Genomic DNA, 16,375 nt, shown 5'->3' with positions numbered 1-16,375 from the left:
ACTTACATTGCTTTTCTGGATGCTGCAATCACAGGCATCACTCTCACAAGAATCTCATGTCTGATCTTATCTGAAGTGATGTATTTATTCAGGTCAAATTCCTCCAGATCCTGTGCTGATGTCAGTAACATAAACACCAGAGCAGACCACTGTGAAGGAGAAAGTTCACTTTGTGCTCCAGATTTCAGATACTGCTGGATTTCCTCCACTAGAGAATCATCACCCAGTTCATTCAGACAGTGGAACAGATTGATGGATTTTTCTGCAGGAACATCTTTACTGATCTTCTTTTTGATGTACTGAACTATTTCCTCTTTGTTCTGGGAGCTACTTCCTGTCTGTGTTACTAAGAAATGTAGAAGTTTCTGATTGGACTCGAGTGAGAGACCCAGAAGAAAGCGAAGGAAACGATCCAGATGTCCAGTCTGACTTTTTAAAGCCTGATCTACAGCACTCCTGTGAACATCTGAAAGTGTCTTACATACCTGATTCTGTTTAAGAACATTTCTCTGCTCCTTCATGAAGGTCAGGTGCACATACAGAGCCACGAGATGTTCCTGAATGCTCAGATGAACAAAGCAGTACACTTTACTCTGGTGAAGCCCAAACTCCTCTCTGAAGATCTGCGTACATACACCTGAATACACTGCTGCTTCTGTCACATCAATGCCACACTCTCTCAGGTCTTCCTCATAGAAGATCAGGTTTTGTTTCTCCAGCTGCTGAAAAGCCAGTTTTCCCAGTTTGAAAAGCATTTCTTCATCACTCTTCTGCTTCTGTAGGTACTTCTCTCTTATGATGTTGGTCTGAATGATGAGGAAGTGTGTGTACATTTGAGTCAGAGTCTTGGGGATCTCTCCACTCTCTGCTTCACCCAACATTCTCTCTAAAACAGCAGCTGAAATCCAGCAGAACACTGGGATGTGGCACATGATGTAGAGGCTTCTTAATGACTTCAGGTGTGTGATGATCTTATTGGCCAGGTTCTGATCACTGATCCTCTTCCTGAAGTACTCCTCCTTCTGAGGGTCATTGAACCCTCGTACCTCTGTGACTCGATGGACACACTCAGAGGGGATTTGATCAGCTGCTGCTGGTCTGGAGGTGATCCAGATGAGAGCAGAGGGAAGCAGGTTCCCTTTGATCAGGTTTATCAGCAGCACATGCACTGGTGCTGATTCAGTTACATCACACACTCTTACTGTCTTCTGGAAATCCAGAGGAAAACGACATTCATCCAAACCATCAAAAATGAACAAAACCTTCTCCAACCTGGAAATGTCCATTTCTTTCATCTCCTTAAAAAACACATGAAGGAGCTCCACCAGACTCAGTTTCTGCTCCTTCATCAAATTCAGCTCTCTGAAAGGAAGTGGAAATATGAGGTGGATGTCCTGATTTGTTTTCCCTTCAGCCCAGTCCAGAACAAACTTCTGCACAGAGACTGTTTTTCCAATTCCAGCTACTCCCTTTGTCAGAACTCTCCTGATGGGTTCTTCATCTTGTTCAGATAAGGGTTTTGTCAGAACTTTCCTTATGGATTCTTCATCTTGTTTAGATAAGAGCTTTTTCAGACCGTTCCTGGTGAATTCATCTTGTTCGGGTAGGGGATTAAAGATGTCACTGCATTTAATTGGTGTGTCCTCAGTTGGGAACCTCCTGGATGCTGCCTCGATCTGTTTCACCTCATGTTCTTTATTGATGTCTCCACTGTCTCCCTCTGTGATGTAGAGCTCTGTGTAGATCTCATTCAGGAGTGTTCGGTTTTCCTGCTTTAGCATCAATCCATTCAAACACTGAAACTTCTTCATCAGATGGAACTTGAACTTCTTCTGGAATTCATCTGCAGCAGTGGTTTCTGGGTCGTGTCTGTGACAGTATAAGGAAGGAAGACATGGTGAGACATAGGCTGATGATTAGATTAGAAGTTCACATTTGTCCTGCTAGATAGATCTTTATGATGTTCTCACTGTGGATTTACTTTATTCTACTGGAGGTTTTCTATCATCTAATCACTCTGTAGTTACTAACAGCAGAGAGCTTTAGAATAGCAGTGTGTCAGTGTCACAGTCATGGTGTTGGATTTGATCGTACCCTGTAGCTGTGATGATGTTCTTCTCTCTTCTGTCTCCTGCCTTCTGTAGAACACTGGGAACAAACACAACAAGTGTTAAAGATCTCAACGTTCCTCACTTTAATACTGGAGTCTTAACCTGAACACAAGTTGTACTACAATAATAGTAATGAGACCAGGAACACTTAGAGGACACACTATTGTAATACATTACTAGGTGGATATCCTGCATTATTAATAAACAAGCTATAGTTTCTCCAGAATGCTGCAGTCAGAGTTATCACAAGGTAGAGAAAATATCACCATATATTCCCCAAGCACTGGCTACCTGTTAAGTTTCAAATCAACTACAAACTACTGCTACTTACCTACAAAACACTAAACGGTTTATCTCCCATGTATCTCCACAGTAATCTAACATGTAACAATCCATCACGCTCTTTTATATCTCAAAACCCCAGACTTCTAGTAGTTCCTAGAATAGCAAAGTCCACTAAAGGTGGTAGAACATTTCACTTTTCACTTTCACATTTAGCTACTCAAAGTTGAGAAGTTGGTGTTGGATCTATGATGATCTTAAATATTGAGCTTGAGTTGTTTAACAGCTCCTAATTGCACAAAGTCATCTGACTGTAGAATACTGTAGAAAGGACATTACTCACAATCTTACACTCTGGTACTCATCGTAGTTCTCACTCTCCAGTGTTTTGTATTGTTGTAAGATTTATACTTATATATTTATTTATATATATCACACTCTTGATATCACCCAAATTAGGATGAGGTTCCCCTTTTGAGTCTGGTTACTCTCAAGGTTTCTTCCTCATTCATCCAAGGGACTTTGTCCTTTACCATTTCCTCCATCATCAGGGATAAACACACATCATTCACTTTTATTCTTAAGCTCTGTAAAGCTGTTTTGAGACAATGTCCATTGTGAAAAGCGCTATAGAAATAAACTTGAACTCCAACATTGTGCACCTGGAGAATTAAATGTGCTCCTGTTTCATTTCACACTTTTTCCTACTTTTCTATTCTTTCTACACAAACCTCCAAAAGTATTGGAACAGGAAGTCCAGTTCTTTGGGTTTTTGCTCGACAGTGAAGACGTTTGGATTTGAGAGTAAAAGATGAAAATGATATAAGAGATCAGAATTCCAGATTTAGTCATTAACTGTTACTTTAACTATGAGAATTATGGGATGTTACCTGTGTACAGGTTTGGGGTTTTCATTTCTGAAGTTGCCCGGATAATCCATAGACTCATCACTCTTCATGGAGACCCAGCTGGGTTCACTGTAAAATCAAATAGTATACTTCACTAGAAAAATGCTATTATGTTTATTTAAATCTGACTAAAATATTGAGTCTACTAAAAATAGTTAATTATTGGTAAAATGTTAAAATAATTATTTGAGATTACTAATAAAAATTAAGAAATATTACTCGAAATGTTTGAGACATTTCATTGGGCATGCGCAATAAAGCACAACTCCCCTCCCCCACACTTTGCTGAAGCTCATGGACTGAAGACGGTTTGAGCATCTACCAATTAAGGTAAATAATTAAGGCATATTTTTTTTCCTTGTTTGTTAGTTATAATCATGATGTTTACTTGAATTAATATTACTTTGCAGAACATGTAAGGAACTTTTAAACTTGTCTTTACATAAACATATTTTAGACCGTTGGAAACCAACATCTAAAATGTTATTTTGCACTTTAGATCTGTTAACCCGGATTGGCCCGGTTAATTATAAAAAAAATGCTTTATTTTTGTTAATTTTATTACTCGCACTGTCGTGACAATGCGGAACCTGGCAGTGTAACTTAACTCATCTATAACTAGCATGCGTTATAAAATCTAGCCATTTTCATCGTGATGTGGAGCGGGGATGTTGAAAGGAAGAAGGGAAGGAAGGAAGGAAAAAAAACAGGATATGTGAGGCAAAAAAAACCTGTCTTAAACTGAGGGCGCAAGTTTTGACTGAATACACCGTCAAACTGTAACCACCGCGTGAAAATACAAAAGTAACGTTAATTCCACAGCCGTTCTGAATGTCGCCAGCGTGTGCACTGCGCTAAAAGGATTGGTTTTTATCTTTTAAAAGACAGCATTCCAGTGTAGGTTACTGAATAGTATAGATTAAAGCTGCGTGTTTTAGTTTTAAAGAAGTAGTTTACCAAACATTTTGAATATGACTTGCATGATAATTTGATTTTTTTAATAGTTAATACCAATAGAATTGTTCATTGTTAAAGTTGTGGATTAATTCATTTCATATAATATTTAATGCTAAATGAGCATGTGAATGTCATTGCAAGTTACTTTCCCTTTACCTTGCCTTTAACTTAAGTAATTCATTTTTTTTTTCCTTTTTAGGTTTCCTGTTGATTGCCTTCTGCCATGCAGTGGAATTGCAAGTTTTGCTTTTTTACATCTGAAAAGAGGGCACAACGTCTTAAGCACTATCACATAAACCATACTCGAATTGTTCCAATACCATGCCTCCACTTAGATTGCCTGTGTACTTTTAAGTAATTTAATGCACTGAAATCTTTCAAAAATCCATCCCCCACAAAGAAGTGTGTTATCAGGGAGGTCTAGCAATGGTGTAGTATGTTACAAATGCCATGTTTGTGATTTAGTGGAGTTATGCAGTGAATCTAATTATTTTGCCCATTTGCATACTCATTTGAGGAATAATGAAAGAGTGCAGTGTCCTTTTAAAGACTGTTCATTTGAGACAAATGTTTATTCCGCATTTAACGCCCATAAAAGTAAGGCACATCACCAACACCAATGCCCTGAACATTTGAAGTTGGGAATTGTTTCAAATACTCATTTAAGCTACACAGAAGAAGGTTAAACTCCACCTGTTGCTGACAGCTCAGACAGTGAAGATGGCAAACTACAAAGCTGCGTAAATGTGGCTGTAGTGATGTTGCTGTCAAAGGAAAGAGAGGTGCAGAAGAAAGGCATTAAAAAACCTAGACGGTTTCAATAAATTTCTTGCCAAATTTTCCCAATGGGGAAAACGAAGAAAGTCAAGAAAGAAAGAAAGAGTAGAACTTGTAGAAGAAATTAAAAAGAGGACCTGAAACATGAGCCTGATTGGCCAGAAGATGGACAGCACATTTGCCTTGAAAAGGAAGGAAATCGTTCATTCTGAACCTCCTATTTGTGAGATCCTGGAAAAGTGGAATGCACTTTTCACCGAAAGCCATGTATTCTCTTTACAATCTAAACATCTTATTATTCAATATCTTATTTTATTGTAAATAGCCACTTTGTGTTTGTTCTCATATCATTGCAGAATTTAATCGCATATCTGGAAAAAATCTGAGAACCGAGTTCTATGAAGCATTGGACAAACACTATACGTTTGATTGAAATTTTCAGGAAAAAAGGAGGAACCAAGGAAGAATGCTTGATGCAAATCTGCATCAAGTTGATTTAAAGGTAAACCTTTATGTAGTTGTCTTTATTGTATAGTCTGTATGACTGTTAACCTCATTCTCTGTTTTTCATAGTCATCTGATGTAACTCGTGTGCGCACCGCAGTACTTCATTACCTTCAAATCCTCCTGGGGATAATTCTGTGGAATTTTTCAGGACATGCTTTGTAAGTAATATTGGTGTTTACTTCTTTGTTATTTGTGCTAATGCTAAATTGTGTATTAGGGTCCATTAGAATATAGATCAGATGAAGAGTACACAGTAGTCATTTGTCTCTTGACCTAGCCAGCATCTCAGCGATCACTTTCAATGTCCAGAAATGTAGGGAAGACATTACTGAAATAGTCTTTGTGATCATAGTCATTCAAATGTAATTTAATGAAGTGACAATAATACTAACAGTGGAGGCTAACACAGAAGAGGATAAATTGTTAAATAAAGTTTGTTTTTTGCAAGAAAAGTATTCCTGTGACTTCAAGATCACATTTGAACAACTATGATCACATGGCCTGTTTTAGCAATGTCTTTACTATCTTTCTGGATGTTGAAACGGAAAATGATGATGTCCAAAACTGGGCAGGGAAGCTTAAGATATCATAATTGGTATCTTGTGTAAAACAATATAAATGTAATTAATGCCAGAATTTACATTTTACAATCTAATTTACCTTTAAAACAAGATACTTTCTTATGTTTCGTGCTTACACAGGACACTGTTCCAAGGTATGGAGAAATTACCAATTGCTACTTTTCTCTGTTTAGGATTCAGATCTGAATGTAGACCTGAGTGCAGTCGATGTTGGCCTGCTCGCAGTTTTACCAAAAGACATGCCTGCCCAAACTCCACATGCCCTCAATGTCGACTCATTAAGGGCAATCATTCTCAAGGAAAAAATTGTGGTGGGTGATGTCCCAAATTTGCCACATGCTGTATGTCTTCTCTTTGCTTTGATCTATGCTCTAAATTTATACTACCCAAAGACAATGAGAAGCACATTTGGTGCTATTCAGAGAGTATTTCTGTCATTGGGAAGTAAGAATCTCAAGCCCAAACTCTTAAAAACCAGCTTTTAAACTAAGCTGCTGTTTTTGCTTTTGACAAATTACATGTCACAAAGATTTAAAATTCTTTCAGCATCAGAGGGATCAGTTTTTTATTTATTTATTTTTTATTTATTTTTTATTTTTTAAGAATTGTTATAACTAAAGCTTTCAGCTAAACTTTCAGCTAAGCTGTCTGTTTTAGACTTTATTTTGTAATTTGTATTTAAAGTTGAGCACTGGAAACTAAACGGATAGTTCAACCAAAAATGGAACTGTCATCATTTACTCACCCTTTTTATTTTAAACATGTATGTTTTTTTTCTTTTGCAGAACATAAAAGATGATGTTTTGAAAAATAGTAGTAGCAAAAAAATTGCTGGCACTCTTTCACTTCTAATTTGTCAATAGAAGTCAATGGGTGCCAGTGGTTCTTTGGTTACCAACATTCTTCAGAATGTCTTGGTTTGTGTTCTGCAGAAAAAAAGTCTAATAGGTTTGAAATTACAAGAGAATAAGTAAATGATGACAATTTTCATTTTGGGGTGACCTATCACTGGACTGTGTTTTTCTGCATGTTTTCTTTTTTGAAAAAGTGCTGTTTTTGCAGTTATTTAATGTCAAGTGGCAGTTATTGATTAGTCAAGGTCCCCATGTTGTTTAGATAGAAGTATATATTTATACTACATATATTTAGTATTTCTACTGCATTGTTCTTAAAAATCTGTGTTGTTTATCAATTGTTTATTTAAAAAATTCAGACTTTTAGATTTTTGTTGAGTGTCTTTTGTCTTTTCTGTTAGCAGTACTTTACCTTAAAAAACTTTGGAAACTGATAGCACAGTTTTTTATGTTGTCATTACTTAAAATGAAATATTAACTTAATATAGTAGGCTTACTTATTTTTTTTCTGTAATATAAATAAGTATTATATATTAAATATTAATAAACATTTAGAAGTATTGCAGAACACACACACACACACACACACTCTTGGTAACACATCTCTCCTCGTACTCACACCAGGACGCACACACACCCACGGTAACGCACATCTTTCCTCCACAAGACCGCATAACCTGCATACACACCGTCAGCTCTGCATGCTATCTTTCTCTCTCTCTCTCTCTCTCTCTCTCTCTCTCTCTCTCTCTCTTTTTTCTTCAGGGTCTGTTACATTCTGCGTAAGTTTCTAGCATTTGGAACCCTGGACGAGATTCCTATTGTAACCCCACCACAATGCTCCACTCCCACACCACACAAATCAGCAGCAATCTTTCATAAAAACACACAAACACATTTAGTAATAATGAGTGCAAAATGGCCTGAAATTAAGTGTGTAAACACGTCCTGTATCTTAAACTTCAGCAGAAAAACAAGTAAATACCAGGAAATTGGCAGCGGCAGGACGTTCCCTGTTTGTTTGGACAAAATGTTTCAAATATCTTATTTTTGTGAGAAATTGTTTTTTATTTATTGTTTTATTTCATTCAGCTGTAACTGTAGCTGTAAATGTTTACACTAATGCAAATGCTATTTCATTTTGTAAATTTTTTTTATTTTGAACGCTTTAGTTTTATGTAGATTTACAAATACATATTTCAGCATTATCACTAATCTGTGTGCAATTTCCTGATAAACTAAGAGCTGCAACAAACAACATATACGTCACAAAGAGTAAATAAATACACAAACTAATCAGAACACAAACTCAACAATTCTGGGCAGTGAACACTGAGTTTATTCGTGTGCTGAGTTTCCTGAAACATGTCAGTATTGATCTTGTGAAGCCTGTATGGAGATACGTCTCATATCATGGCTTTAATTATTGGCTTATGTCGAACTATACTGTTGGACTGCAAGGTTCATTTTTTATAAACACACCATTTTTACTTACAATCAACAAAAACCTTTTTTCTAAAAATACATTTTGAAAATTTCGAAAAACATTTTTCTAAAAAAATCTTCAAAAATTTAGTACACTGATTCGGGAGGGTCTACAGAACATTCTGTTCAAGAAGTCAGAGTGCTTGGCCCCCAAAACACTGCTTGCAGCTTTAATTATTATTAGTAGTAGTAGTAGTAGTAGATATTGTTTCCTGTAGGTTTTTGTTGCTTATATTAGCATTTTACTTTAGCATTTTAGACATTATCTGTTAGAAGAGTGTCTGCAAGAGTAAAAGGGAAAGTTTATAGGACTGTGGTGAGGGGGGTATGAAAACGGATAAAAAACAGAGCATTTGACACTACTGCAATGTATAAACTTTACAGTATACATGTTTGTGGTGCATGCATGAGCGCCGGTTCACGAGTGGAGGACGGAGGGTGCTGTGCACTCTGTTTCAGTGTCGGGCAATCAAAAGGAGAGAGACAAGAGTTAAAACTAGGCTTTAAAACACCACAAATACAGAAAAAATATTACCTCTAAACTGACCCAAGGCAGGAGATGCGTACATTCTGGCAGCTCCCAACATATTGTAAACATATGTTCTAAATAGCTGCAGCCATTAACTGTGACTTTAACTATGAGAATTATGGGATGTTACCTGTGTACAGGTGAGGGGTTTTCATTTCTGAGGTTGCCAGGAGAATCCATAGACTGATCACTCTTCATGGAGACACAGCTGGGTTCTGGGGAGTGTGATCTCCTGCTCTTTCCTTTACTGTTTAAAATGATAGAAATGGACATGAGACAGAATTTCATTGTTTATGATTTGTAGACAAATTTGTATAATAAGGTATAATTACAATATTTCTGTTTAAAATGTATTATAATCTTTCTCACTTCTTACACACTAGGAATAGTAGCATACAGAACATAGATTGTGAACAGGGAACAAATACCCCTGCAGTATTGTTCTTTAAAAATCCAAAACCTTGTTTCTTTTAACTTGAAATACAACGAAATGCTGATCAGAATCAGAATCAGAATCAGGTTTATTGGCCAAGTGTGTTGACACACACAAGGAATTTGGTTCCAGCTGTTAGTGACTCTAAAAAGTACAGACATAAATAAAACCTATACATGACAAAACAGACAAGACAAGACAAAAACAGACTATATAAGACAATACAGACAATGTGAGACAGTATAGACAGTGTGGGTAATAAATAGGGATACAGCTCAGTAATGTACATAAAGTGTGGGATTGCATGGTAATGCAAATGACAGTATTGTGTGTCAGGTATGATAGAGAGTTTACTATAAAACTTTGTACAGTATATAGCAGCAATAGTGTGTGCAACATATACAGATAATGTGATGACTGACAGTTCTGTGCAGTACTAAATAGATATGAGCCAGGAATATAATTATGGTCAGTTGTTAGTGAGGGTGATTGCTTGTGGAAAGAAACTGTTTCTGTGTCTGTCAGTTTTGGTGAACAAAGTTCTGTAGGACCTGCCAGAAGGGAGGAGCTGAAAGATGTTGTGTCCAGGGTGTGAAGGGTCATTAGTGATTTTTTCTGCCCGGTTTCTGGTTCTTGTATGGTACAAGTCCTAGAGAGTGGGCAGTTGAGCACCAATTATTTTTTCTGCGGTTTTAACGGTTTTCTGCAGTCTGTTTCTGTCCTGTTTTGTTGCTGCTCCAAACGAGATGGTGATTTATGAGCACAGGACAGATTAAATGACTGCAGTGTAGAACTGTATCAACAGCTCCTGTGGCAGACTGTACTTCCTTAATTGACAGAAAAAGTACATCCTCTGCTGGGCCTTTTTCAGAATTGAGTTTATGTTGGATTCCAATTTCAGGTTTTTGGAAATGGTAGTGCCCAGAAACTTATAGTTCTCCACAGATGACACAGGGATGTTGGATATTGTGAGGGGGAGTAGTATTGAAGGGTGTTTCCTAAAGTCCACTATCATCTCCACAGTTTTGTGTGTGTTTAGCTCAAGGGTGTTCTGACTGCACCATAGCACCAGCTGCTTCACCTTCTGCTCATATGCAGATTAGTTACCATCTTGGATGAGTCCGATGAGCGTGGTGTCATCTGCAAATTTCAGGAGTTTGACAGTTGGGTCACTTAATATGCAGTCATTCGTATAAAGGGAGAATAGCAGTGGGGAAAGGACACACCCCTGAGGAGCACCAGTGCTGACTGTCCGAATACCGGAGGTAACACCTCCCAGTCTCACCTGTTGTTTCCTGCCTGTCAGGAAGCTGGTGATCCATTGAACGGATGGCAGGGAGTATTGTGAGGTTTAGGAGTTTGGACTGGAGAATTCCCGGAATTATTGTATTGAAAGCGGAACTAAAGTCAACAAACAGAATCCGGGCATATGGTCATGGGCAGTCAAGGTGTTGCAGAATGTAGTTTAGCCCCATGTTGACTGCATCATCCACCAATCTGTTTGCTCGGTATGCAAACTGTAGGGGATCCAGCAGCTGTTCTGTCACCTTCTTTAGATGGGCCAATACCAGCTTTTCAAAGGATCCATGATGACAGATGTCAAAGCAACAGGCCTGTAGTCATTCAGTCCAGTAATGGAGGGTTTCTTGGGAACCAGGATGATTGTGGAGAGTTTAAAGCCGGAGGGGACCTCGCACAACCACAGTGATCTGTTGAAGATATAGGTGAAGATGGGAGCCAGTTGGTCAGCACATGCTTTGAGACAGGAGGGGGAGACACCCCCTGGACCGGGAGCTTTCCTTGTCTTTTGTCTCTGAAAGAGCCGATACACATCCTCTTCACAAATCGTGAGCGCAAATTGAGTGTTGGGAAGAGTTGTAAGAGGGGTTCCCAGAGGTGTGATGGGGCAGACATTGGGCTGGGTTGGATTAGAGGTGTGAAGATATTGCTCTCAAACCTGCAGTAGAAGGTGTTGAGGTCGTCAGCCAGGTCTTTGTTTGCTTCAGTGGGGAGGGGTGGTCTCCTGTAGTTTGTGATATTTTGCAGGCCTTTCCACACTGATGCAGGATTGTTAGCTGAAAACCTGCTTTTCAGCTTTTCGGAGTAGCTTCTTTTGGCTATTCTGATCTCTTTTGTCAGTTGGTTCCTGGCCTGCTTGTACAGTGCTTTGTCCTCCCCTCTGTAGGCATCTTCCTTGGCATGTCGAAGTTTTTTCAGTTTGGCTGTCCATAGTGCTGTTTATGTACACATGCTATCATGCCTGGAATAGGCTAAGAGCAGGAACAAACAGGTCTTCACAAAGAGACAATGGAAACATGAGTATAAATACAAAAACCAATCAAAAGGCAAACAATAAACAGTTGTGGGACATTATTTCATCAACCACTTTTTCAAGTGAGTGCTAAAGATTTATTCTTACCATAAATATTAGTTATTATTTCTATAGACACTCCATAATGCAGATATGAACAGTTCATTAGTAAAATACTAGAACATGGCAGGTTACCAGTCTTTTGAGGGTGAGGTCACATGATCTAGCCCCTGTTTAGGGATCTCCATTTTTCAATGCTCGTGTACACGCAGAGTCCTGAAGACGCCGATCTCTTCTACTGGAATTAATCAAATTCCTTAAAAAAATAAAAACAAACATGTAGTTAAAACTGGGGAAAAAAATCTTCCTCTAACGTCCCATTAGAGATAAAAGCCATAGACATATAAGACACAGACGCCTCATTGGCCGCTTTGGTCCGTTGCTGCGATACGTCAATGCTGCTGCAATCTTGGTCCAGGTGAGAGTTCCCTGTAAACAAATGCACCTAAACAGCATATATAACAACACAACAATAACAGAGTCATAATAGCAATAACCCTACAAAATAATTAGAGATATTCTGATGATTAATAGAAATTATATAGTCTTTAATGTTAACCCAGTCATTAGTGTTACACAAGCCAGTGCACTTTTATTGCCGGTCCCTAGCCCAGATAAATAGGGAGAGTTGCGTTAGAAAGGGCATCCAGCGTAAAACGTGCCAGATTGAATATGTAGATCATAAATCAGAATCTCATAACGGATCGGTCAAGGCACGGGTAACCAACGACCACCACAGGTATCATTACCCATGGAGTACCGGTGGAAATTGGGCTATTGTTGGCCGAAGGAGGAGAAGGAGAGGTTACATCTTCAGAGACAGCAGGGAAAGGAGAAGTGGAGGAGAGTGGAGGCTCGGGTGGGTACTTTAAATGTTAGTACTCTGACTGGTAAAGGGAGAGAAGGAGCTGATATGATGGAGATGAGAAAGGTAGATATGTTGTGTGTTAAGGAGACCAAGTGGAAAGGGAGTAAGACCAGGAACATTAGAGGTGGGTTTAAACTGTTCTATCATGGTGTGGATGGAAAGAGAAATGGTGTAGGGGTGATTCTGAAGGAAGATCTTATTAAGAGTGTAGTGGAGGTGAAGAAAGCTTCTGATAGGGTGATGAACAAGAAGCTGGACGTTAAAGGGGTGATGATAAATGTCATCAGTGCTTATGCTCCACAAGTCGGCTGTGAGATGTAGGAGAAGGAAAGATTCTGGAGTGAGTTAGTTGAAGTGGAGTAGGAATGAATGATTGGTGATTGGGGCAGATTTTAATGGGCATGTAGGTGAAGGAAATAGAGGTGATGAGGAGGTGATGGGTAGGTATGGCTTTAAGGAGAGGAATGTGGAAGGGCAGATGGTGGTGGAAGACAAAGAGACATGGTGGTGGAATGAGGAAGTGCGGGAGAGCATAAAGAGAAAGAGGTTGGCAAAACAGAATTGGGATCGACAGAGAGATAATAAAAGTAGGAGGGAGTACAAGGAGATGAGGCAGCAGGTAAAGAGGGATGTGGGGAAAGCCAAGGAAAAGGCATATGAGGAGCTGTAAGAGAAGTTGCACACTAAGGAAGGAGAAAAGGATTTGTACCGATTGGCCAGGCAGAGGGACCGAGCTGGGAAGGATGTGCTGCAAGTTAGAGCAATAAAGGATAGAGTTGGGAATGTGTTGACTAGTAAAGAGAGTGTGTTGATAAGATGGAGGGAGCATTTTGAGTAGCTGATGAATGAAGAAAATGAGAGAGAGAGAAGGTTGGGTGGTGTGAAGATGGTAAAGCAGGAAGTGGATAGGATTAGTAAGGAGGAAGTGAGAGCAGAGATTAAGAGGATGAAGAGTGGAAAGTCGGTTAGACCAGATGACATAACGGTAGAAGCATTGAGATGTTTAGGAGAGATGATGGTGGAGTTTTTAACAAGATTGTTTAACAGGATTTTAGAAGGTGAGAAGATGCCTGATGAATGAAGAAAGATTTTTCTGGTACTGATCTTTAAGAATAAGGGAGATGTGCAGACTTGCAGTAACTACAGGGGAATAAAGTTGATCAGTCACACCATGAAGTTATGGGAAAGAGTAGTGGAAGCCAGACTGAGAGAAGAGGTAACCATCTGTGAGCAACAGTATGGTTTCATGCCGAGGAAGAGCACCACATATGCATTATTTGCTTTGAAAATGTTAATGGAGAAGTATAGAGAAGGTCAGAAGGAGTTGCATTGTGTATTTGTGGATTTAGAGAAAGCGTATGACAGGGTGCCAAGAGAGGAGTTGTGGTATTGTATGAGGAAGTCTGGTGTGTCAGAGAAGTATGTGAGGGTGGTGCAGGACATGTATGAGGACAGTGTGAGAGCAGTGAAGTGTTCAGTAAGAACAACAGACTGGTTCAAGGGAAAGGTTGGACTACTACTACTACTACTACTGCATCAAGGATCGGCTCTGAGCCCTTTCCCGTTTGCAGTGGTGATGGACAATTTGAGGGACGAGGTCAGACAGGAGTCTCCATGGACTATGATGTTTGTGGATGATATGGTTGAGAAGAGCCTGGAGAGGTGGAGGTACACACTGGAGAGAAAGGGAATGACAGTCAGTAGGACTAAGACAGAGTACATGTGTGTGAATGAAAGGGAGGGCAGTGAAGTGGTGCAGTTGAAGGGAGAAGAGGTGAAGAAGGTGGTGGAGTTCATGTACCTAGGGTCAACAGTGCAAAGTAATGGAGAGTGTGTTAGAGAAGTGAAGAAAAGAGTGCAGGCAGGGTGGAGTGGGTGGAGAAGAGTGATAGCAGGAGTGATTTGTGATAGAAGAGTATCTGTGAGAGTGAGAGGGAAAGTTTATAGTACAAGGAAAAGTCAAATGGTGAAGTTAAAATCAGAAAAGCCTTCTGCTCACTGACAAGACTTTATTTCAGTGATTGTGAATTAAATTCTATGACATTAGTGGCGTCGCTACAATTTTTACCCAAAAATAAAAAAGACAAAAATATACAAGTGTGAGTTTTCACTATTCATTATTTAATCATGTTATAACTATCGAGATTTTATATAACTGTAGATTCATTTTGTATACCATGTAGATCATAAACCTTAGTTTTATTTTCATACAGAAAAAACTGCAGCTTTGTGTTTAGTTGGATTTTTTTAGGGGAATTTTTGCCCGGAACAAGAAGGCGAACGAGTTACAGAAGAAACAAGCTGAATCAGTCAGACCGGTCTGTCTTGTCAAGTCAAGTCAAGTCAAGTCAAGTCAAGTTTATTTGTATAACGCTTTTCACAACAGACATTGTCTCAAAGCAGCTTTACAGAAATCAACAGTTAAGGTGAATAGTGTGCATTTATCCCTGATGAGCAAGCCGTGGTGACTGTGGCAAGGAAAAACTCCCTTAGATGTTATGAGGAAAAAACCTTGAGGGGAACCAGACTCAAAAGGGGAACCCATCCTCATTTGGGTGACATCAAGAGTGTGATCATAAATCTTTCAACAGTACAGAACACTGGAGAGTGAGAACTAACATGAGCACTGGAGTATAAGATTATAAGTGATGTTCTTTCTACAGTCTTATACAGTCTATATGGTTAGTAGCTCCTAGTTTTATGAGCTCAGCATTTGTGATCATCACAGATCCAGCATCAGTCTTGTATGTTTATGGGGAAAACTCCAGGTCACGTGATGAAGGAAAGAGGAGAAAAGCCCATCTATCCTGAAGGAATCTATGCTGTAATAAAGGATCCAGTGGATTCCACATTCCGCAATGAATTCGGAAAGCTCATGTCTTCATGAACATGTATCTGCTCCACACTTCCCGTATCACCTCCGCTTAGAAAGCCACGATCTGCTCCTGTTTACAGGAAATCATCCTAAACAATGACAACAACTCCAGGATCAGCTTGGAACAACCAAACAATCCCGGTGTTCTCATGTCAGATCCTCCTCAAATAAACTCAAATAAACTCAGAAAATCATCAAATTTGGGCTGAAACTGTTGGCCTCCATTTCGGCTGCTGTGCCGCAGTTTCCCTGCGGTCTTTCCACAAACATCATTACATAGAAAACACAAACGCATTATTCCGATAGGAAGTTGTTTCTAGGAAAAACTCACCCACTTTTCTTCAGCACTGCTTGTTGTTGGACATGAATCTCACCACTTCTGGCTGCTGTTAAAGATCTTTGTGTTTTTCGAACCGCTCCTCAAAATGCAGTCGAGGCTGAGAAACACTTTCACTTTCGGAAAACTGACTCGACTCTTTCAACCGACACTTTGAACCGACACTTTGATGAGTGCAGATGAGACGGTTTCTCATCAACGCCTTGGGTGGTTCTGTGAAATTCTGGAGTAAGAATGGGTGCTTTGAGGATGGATTGGACTGAAGTTAATGTCAACAGTCTGCTACATTGACTCAGGACTACTTTTCACTTCTGATCATCATCACTGTACCCCGCAACATAGTATATCTGCTATAAATGGACATTTAGTGCAACCCAGATGATGATGGTTTCCCTCTCGAGTCTGGTTTCTCTCAAGGTTTCTTCCTTATGCCATCTCGGGGAGTTTTTCCTTGCCAGTGGCTACTGTGTAAAGCTGCTTTGAGACAATGTTCATTGTTA

General features: G+C 39.2%; 1 protein-coding gene and 1 long non-coding RNA gene across 2 annotated transcripts; both read right to left on the bottom strand.

The window, feature by feature from the left end:
* Positions 1 to 990: 990 nt before the first annotated feature.
* On the bottom strand, positions 991 to 3,308 carry LOC124377367 (NLR family CARD domain-containing protein 3-like). Its single transcript, XM_046836807.1, is given in 5 exon segments — positions 991 to 1,031; positions 1,034 to 1,480; positions 1,577 to 1,869; positions 2,095 to 2,188; positions 3,284 to 3,308. Coding segments are annotated over 5 exon segments (900 nt in total).
* Positions 3,309 to 8,329: 5,021 nt separating this feature from the next.
* On the bottom strand, positions 8,330 to 16,001 carry LOC124376877. Its single transcript, XR_006923942.1, has 4 exons — positions 15,870 to 16,001; positions 11,931 to 12,051; positions 9,122 to 9,238; positions 8,330 to 8,912 (listed from the first exon to the last, which is right to left on the bottom strand). It is a non-coding gene; the product is annotated as an uncharacterized LOC124376877 (long non-coding RNA).
* Positions 16,002 to 16,375: the final 374 nt, after the last annotated feature.

This window comes from Silurus meridionalis, chromosome 23 (genome assembly GCF_014805685.1).
Source record: "Silurus meridionalis isolate SWU-2019-XX chromosome 23, ASM1480568v1, whole genome shotgun sequence".
In the NCBI taxonomy this organism is placed as follows: Eukaryota; Metazoa; Chordata; class Actinopteri; order Siluriformes; family Siluridae; genus Silurus; species Silurus meridionalis.
The sequence above is the reverse complement of the archived record's forward strand: the minus strand, read 5'-3'. Positions and strand labels throughout refer to the sequence as shown.